The 7,369-nt window shown below is 41.1% G+C and overlaps 1 protein-coding gene across 1 annotated transcript in view; it reads left to right on the top strand.

Annotated features, from left to right (window-relative positions):
- Positions 1–5,952: 5,952 nt before the first annotated feature.
- The window catches only part of SERP2 (stress associated endoplasmic reticulum protein family member 2), a 40,091-nt gene continuing 38,674 nt past the window's right edge, over positions 5,953–7,369 (top strand). The window contains exon 1 of the mRNA XM_033950613.1: positions 5,953–6,038. Within this exon, the coding sequence (XP_033806504.1) occupies positions 5,955–6,038 (84 nt within the window). The 5' untranslated portion in view covers positions 5,953–5,954. The remainder of the gene's footprint in view (positions 6,039–7,369) is intronic.

The following is a 7,369-nucleotide window of genomic DNA, read 5'->3' as shown; positions in this document are numbered from 1 at the left end:
ACCAGTATGTGTTAATGACATATACCCCACCAACCCACCTTCAGACTATTTATTGGGCATATCCTTAGGAGTTAGACATTTCCAAATGCTAGGGTTACCAGATGTCTGGATTTTCCCGGATATGTCCTCCTTTTGAGGATATGTCCAGGGGTCCGGACGGCTTTTCAAAACCTGGCACTTTGAAAAGCAAGCAGCGGGGCAGGGCTAGGGCAGGCTTGGGGGGAAGGATTAGGGTGGGGATAAGCGGCCCTGGAGAGGGGCTAGGGGGTCCAGATTGTCCAAAAAGAAAATCTGGCAACCCTAACAGATGCATTCTCTTCACCTACAGATAAATGCCTTATCCTTCAAGCATGTGGCTCTTCTTCCTATCTATTTCCCCCTTTCTTTCATGAACTTGTTAGAGAGGCAGAAAGTATTTAAAAAAAAAACAACCCAAAAACCAAACAGAATGATAATGAGGGCTGTCCCAGAGACCTCTGAGGGCTTCCATTTGCCCCCAGACCTTGCATTGAAGAACAGTGACATAGAGGGTCCACTCAGACTTAACCAGTCTGTTTTCTTGAATAAATATTTTACTATTTGAAATAGTTCCTTTGGGCGACTCAAAGCTAAGTCAATTTTTGATATGAAATAGTTGATTTCTATTGGATTCAAGATTGTTGGGGAATAATGGATCGAATGCTTCTTTTCTTTCTGCTTTCCTCAATTCCTCTCTTAGGACCATCAAGGCTTTATTGAGCCAAGGTAAGGCATTGTGTCTCATGGACAGAAGCACTTCTTTTCTTACTGTATTTGTTGTTTTATTTTTTCTCTGTTACTTTATTGTAACCCGTGCAGAATTGGTGGATGTGGTGGGTAATAAATTTTTTAAGAAATAGGGGTAATCTGATCTAGAGTAACAATGAGTTACTTGACCTCTAACAGTAACAGCCACCTATTTGCTCTTACAAAATAGGCTTAAAATGGGCACCTTTTAGGACTCATTACAGAGATCCTGTTACAGAATTACCCCCTTAAAAATACCTGTTCTAAAATTGCTATTTATACATATATAAATGATGCTTAACCCTTTAAAATTACCTTCTTTACTTACTGTTTTACTTTCATTTCATAAAATCTAAGAGCCCTTACACAAAGGTTTTGATAGCTGTTGAATGCTGTATGCTTTCTCTCCATCTGTGCAGATTTCCCCATGAGAATTTTAATAGACAATATTGAAAAGGGAAAATGAAATTTGCACTGTAAAAGTACTCTTGCATGTTCTGGGTGCACAAATTTTCAGGCATCAGCATGTTCAGTGATTGCTGGAATTCCCAGTGGGGATGTGTTGGCCTTGTAGAGTTCCCCTTCACTAACCACTTAAAAGAAACAAGAAAACACCCAGCTGGCTCTAAAGAGCAGTCAATAAACTCTTTCCTTTCCTGCAAGGTTCACTGCATTCAGTACGAATTCAGTAGCTATTTCTCTAATTGACATGAGGCTAGCTAATCAAGCATCCTTTAAATATTAAATCATTCCACATTCTGTCAGAGTCATTCAGTAGTGCTAAGGTATGGTACTAAGCTTTATTGAAAACAGTTGGTAGTACTGCATCTTGATCCAGAGGGAATTAATTTTACACTCGATGAGGATTTTTCCCTCCTCTTAAGATTATGGCCTTGTTAAGGGGTGGCCTACTGCTTAGTGACTAAACACAGTAATGAAACCTGGTAACTAATTTCATTCTCCTCTCCATCACTCACTTGGTGACCATGTACAAATCAATAAATGTTGTCCCTCCTTAGTTTAATCCCACATACTTTAAAGCTTATTAGTACATGGCTTGCTGTCTTAGCTCAAAGTATTTTATTTGGTTTTCACAATGTGTCATTTCTATGTTGACTTGATTGTAAGCTCCAAGAAGCAGAGATTGTACATTAACAGGGCAATTCTATAAACTAGGTGCTAACATTTGTATGCGTATTGCATGCATAAAGGTTTAGAATATTAGTATATTTGTGCATAAGTGCTATTCTGCAAATATCTGCTTAACTTCCATATTTGCAAGAGGGGTTTACACAGGAGCGAAACATTGGTAAGGAACTAGATGGGCTCCCACTTACTCACATTAACTTATTGACTACTGTATGTTACATGCATCCCTGATGCACTGAGGCACTCAGGCCCTGATTCTATAAAGACCACCTAAAGTTAGACACTGATATTGCGCCTGACTAAATAGATCAATATGTTTATTGGTGCCAATAGTGGCACTCAACACCTGATAATTGGCTTTAATTGGACTTAATTGAAAGTTAGGCAAGTAACTTGAAAAACACAATTGTATAAAAAATAGGTACCTAGCCAAAAGCGCTATACTAAAAGTGGGCATAATTAGAGGTGAATCATGGGCATGTTTTTGGGTTAGGCGCCACCGATATTAGCACCTAACTAAACCCTGGCATAAACTGGGAATGCCTAAATATAAGGATGCTAAGTGCCACCTAGGCACATTTAGGCAACGCTCAACATGATTTCATAATGGGCGCCTAAGTTTTACAGAATTGGTGCCAATATTGGCGCCTAACTTTAGGTGGACTTTATATAAGGCCTGATTCCATAAATCGTGCCTAGGTTAGGCGCCATTAGACACCCTAATCACAGATGCCTAGTGACGCCTAATTTAAATCCATGTGCAACTTCTTTCTTAATGGGTTACGCCATTAAACACCCATTAAAAAAACAATTTTAAAAATATAAATTAAGGATTTGCGAGGATATCAGCACAGTGGAGGCACCCTCTGACACCTAATGATGCCTACCTGAAAAGTAGGCATAGTTAGAGGCGGAGACAGGCATCACTAGGCATTGTAGTTAGGCACTGGTAAATTAGGCCAGAAAAACCCAGGCCTTATATACTGGTGCCTACCATGAGGGGCCTAGCAGTGCCTAAGCATACCTAGGCTCCACGGTACGATTCTATAAAGGATGCCTAGCTCATCCCCTTGTCCTGGTCACAGGGGCAGAGAGAATGTGAACCCTGTGAAGATGTTGAATTGGATCCACACCAGTCAGGAATACAGAATCACTATAAAGAGGATGAAAATGAAACTGGCTCTGTTCCCCCACCCACCAGACCACAAAATGCCCCCTTTCTGGACCCACCTGCTGGCAGCAGCCCCCCCTTCCAAACTTAACCCCTGGCAGCAGAGCCCCTACTACATTCCCCATCCCCATGCCTACTGTGTCATTAATGGTTAATAGGCTATCCCCACTCACTCCTGCACAAAGCCTGCTCCTGCTTCACAAAGCAGCATAAGGGCTTTAAGTTGCTTATTTGCCTTTTAACGCAGTTTGGGAAGTCCTGTCCTATATGTATGCAGTTAACAAAGCAAAAAAGCATTGGCAGTGCCCAGTATTAAACTCTCAAAGAACATTCACTACACCTGAAGAAAATAATTAATAAATTAGTAAACGTGAGACACCTCAGTACGGGCCTAGGTGTATAGCGAGTGGCTTTTTTTGGCCCTGGGCAGAAACTCATAGGTGACCAGCACCAGGTTTTGAACCTAAATAAGCTCTGCCCCATACATCATTTGGTCTCAATTATCATAAATAATTAATATGCATAAACAGTGAAAAATTCTGAGAGAAAAATAAAGGGACGGAAAAAAGCGGCTCATAGAGCCCCGCCCATAAAGTGCCTTCAAAACTCATCAAAAAGTGCAAAGTGCCAAAGTGAAAAAGATATATGTATATATATAAAAAGAATTATTTTTCATTCAAAAATTCATGTATAAATAAGTTCATGTATAAATGCCAATACTTAAAAATCCCAAATCACAATTTATAATTCATTCAGTAAATTCAACTGAATCCCAACGGATGGTTGTCCCAATTCAAATTGCAATTCATTCAGTATAATTCAATGTCCCAACAATAATAATCACAATTCAGATCAAATCTTAGTTCATTCAGTCCATCAAATCATAGCTCATTCAGTCTGTTTAATAGACTTATCTGAGTCCCAACAAGTAGTTGTCTCGGCTCGACAGAGCTCCATTTCACAAACTTCTTCAGGAGCTGAAAAATCCAGTTATGTTCAAATCTTTTTTGTTGTGAACGCCAAACAATAGACATCAAGGAATAGAACAAAATTTTTAAAAAACTAGCATCCAACAACACAACATCTGTGGTTAGCGATCCCCCCCATCTCCCTAACCCTACCCAACCAGCAAAGACCCCAAACACAAGCCCCTCTCCCCCCCCCCAGTCAAACACAGAAGATGACCAGTAGGTCGCTAAGATCCCAAAGGCCAGGACTTTTTTCTTTAAACCCAGCACAGCCTGTATTTCAGCTTACTCATCTGTGTCAGAGGTCTAAATCCATATAAACAAAATTTATAATCTCAGAAGAATGCATTGTAAAAACAAGTGGCATACCTAAAATAAAGTACCTAAAATAAATAAATAAGAACAGTAGGAAGTACAAAGTGTTACTATTCATGGATCCAAATGAACACATGAACTCCTTTACTGCATGTGTGAGTTTTCTCTGGCACACTTTGGGGTTCTGTGCTTTCCTGTAGATAGAAGAACAAAACTTTGCTCACTACTATTACGCAAGCATTTTCTTTGGATTATATTCCAAGTGTAAAGGAATTAAAGTGGTTGACTCCTGATGCAGATGGTTTTGCTGAAACACAGTCTGTCAGGTCCATCAATAAAGAGAAGTTTGCCCCCATAATTGAAGGTCTTGAGTGCTTTCTTTCTTTCTTTTTCTTTTGGTTAAGAAGTGCCAGAAACAATATTCAAGGCTGATAGTACAGAGGAACTGAAACAAATCACGATGAACCACCTATCCAATAATGATCCTCACATGATGTGGTTTGATATGAGATAAAGTGGACTGTAGATACACAAAACTTAAAATACTTGATTTCAAACATGCTGACTTTAGTAATTTTGAGGGAGTACCTGAAGAGCTGACAGGATGGGAGACATAGGTGAAGTGGAATGCGCTTCCAGAGGGTGTGATAGGACAGAGTACGGTATTGGGGTTCAAGAAGGGATTAGATAATTTTCTGAAGGAAAAGGGGATAGAAGGGTATAGATAGAGGATTACTATACAGGTCCTGGACCTGATGGGCCACCGCGTGAGCCGACTTCTGAGCATTATGGACCCAGCGGAGGCACTGCTTATGTTCTTATGAAAGGATGGTGGTCGAAGCTGAAAGGAGCTATTAATATGTCGACAGATCTTTATGGGGTCCTTTTACCAAGCTGAAGCACTAACACATGCATACCATAGCTTAAAAGGGCATACCATCAGGATCCCAAAGCCTCTACCGTCTCTAAAGGAAAGATTTGCCTCTCTCACTGTCCTAGCCATATAACGTGGGCGTACCCGGAAGCAGAAGACCAATCAGAGTATTCCAGCTACACAAACCTCTCAGCATCCGGTCTCCTAGCAACCACATTCTAAGGTGGGTTGGATCGATTCCTCCTCAGCTACTCAACAGATGCATACGTGTACAATTGCCGCTTTTAGCGTCACTGCAACAGAAATAAGTGCCTCCCTCTGCCAGTGAAACAGTCCCAGTTACAGAAAAGCAAAAATGTATTAAAACTGCACTGGAGCCAAGTACCATTCGGTACCATTCCATGGCGTCAGCGGGGCAAAATGATAAAGCGAGGTTGAAGGATACACGTGTGAAATGGCTTGTTTCTATGGTGACGGGATGACTTCCGCGCCTCAGTGCGCATCCCTTGTGGCCGCCGGTGTAACGCGTCTTTCCGGGCTGAAGTAGCGCTGGCGAGGGGGCGGGAAGACTTCTACCTTCGACTGAGCTTGCGTGTCTTGGAACCCCCTGCCTCCCAGATCCTCCGCTGTCATTTGCGGTCCCCCAACCCCCTCCCTCTCCCGCACGCGTACACCCCCCCCCCTCCCGCCCCGCTACTTTCTGCAAACAAATATGGTGGCCAAACAGCGGATTCGGATGGCCAACGAGAAACACAGCAAAAACATCACACAGCGAGGGAACGTAGCAAAAACCCTGGTAAGGCTCTGGGCGGCTAAAACCATTTCATTCAAGCTGATTGGATTCAGTTGTTTGTTTGTTTTTTTTGGGGGGGCGATTATTGTTAATTTTAAGACCTTCAGTTTTCTGTTCATCAAGAGTTGTCAGCAGCCTGATGCTAGCTAGGGAAGAGGAAAAAGAAGAGATGACTTTGTCTTTCTGTTTCTATATGAAAACCAAGGGTTAGACACCAACATGAGTGAGGGTGCCAAACCATGCAAATTATTCTTCCCTAGACACAATGAAGGGGCTTGCTCAACAACAGAGCTGGCTCCTAATCATGATATGTTTAGAGGAATGCCAGGGAAGGTAGTGGCAAGTATGGAGATTTACAGTAAATACAAAGCCTTTCTCTCAGAAAACAGGAACCGTCCCATCAGAGTTTATTACACAATGTAAGTCTAAACCTTTGTATACTGAATGGGAAGGGAAGAGGGGATTTTAGATTTAGCCCATGCCTTTTATCGGTTGTAGCTCAAGGTAAGTTACATTCAGTAGGCATGTTCCTGTTTAGAAATATTTTTTTTTTCTATTATAGCTCTTTAGTAGATAAAAGACTCAAAAATAGCACTATTCATGGGTACTCAGAAGAATAAGATTTCTGTTTTGGCTAACGTACTGCAATTGATCAATGTATTTTTAAATTTTATTCAGATATTACCAAACTGCTAGGGTTTTTGAAGGACCTACATCTGGTACCTACACACCTATATGTAAGAGTGGAAAAATAGGTTGAAAACAGGCACCAGCTCAAAATTTTGGCCCAAATCTTTGAAGCTTATGGCAATATTTTTGTGAAGTCTCCTGCCAGAGGAATGATTCTTCTTATACATAAGGGAAAGAGGGATGTGCCTCTCCAAGCAAGAACATAAGAGTTGCCACACTGGGACAGACCGAAGGTTCACCAAGTCCAGCACCCTCCCTCCAACAGTGGCCAACCCAGGTTATAAGTATCTGGCAAGATCCCAAGGAGGAAAACAGATTTTATGCTGCTTATCCTAGGAATAAGCAATGGATTTTCCCAAGCCATCTTATATATTTATTTATTTTAAAATTTTCTATACCTAAGCTGTTTACAAATATGCTTATCAATTTCTCTTTTAGGAAATTATCCAAACCTTTTTTAAACCCTGCTAAGCTAACCACTTCCATTACATTCTCTGGCAACCAATTCCAGAGTTTTATTACCCATTGAGTGAAGAAATATTTTCTCTGGTTTGTTTTAAATCTACTACATAGTAATTTCATTGCAAGATGGCACCAGGACATGGACAAGCAGCAAAAATGTAGACTGGGAAGGCACTGACCTG

This window comes from Geotrypetes seraphini, chromosome 6 (genome assembly GCF_902459505.1).
Source record: "Geotrypetes seraphini chromosome 6, aGeoSer1.1, whole genome shotgun sequence".
In the NCBI taxonomy this organism is placed as follows: domain Eukaryota; kingdom Metazoa; phylum Chordata; class Amphibia; order Gymnophiona; family Dermophiidae; genus Geotrypetes; species Geotrypetes seraphini.
Note: the sequence above shows the minus strand (reverse complement) of the source record. Positions and strands in the feature narration are given on the sequence as shown.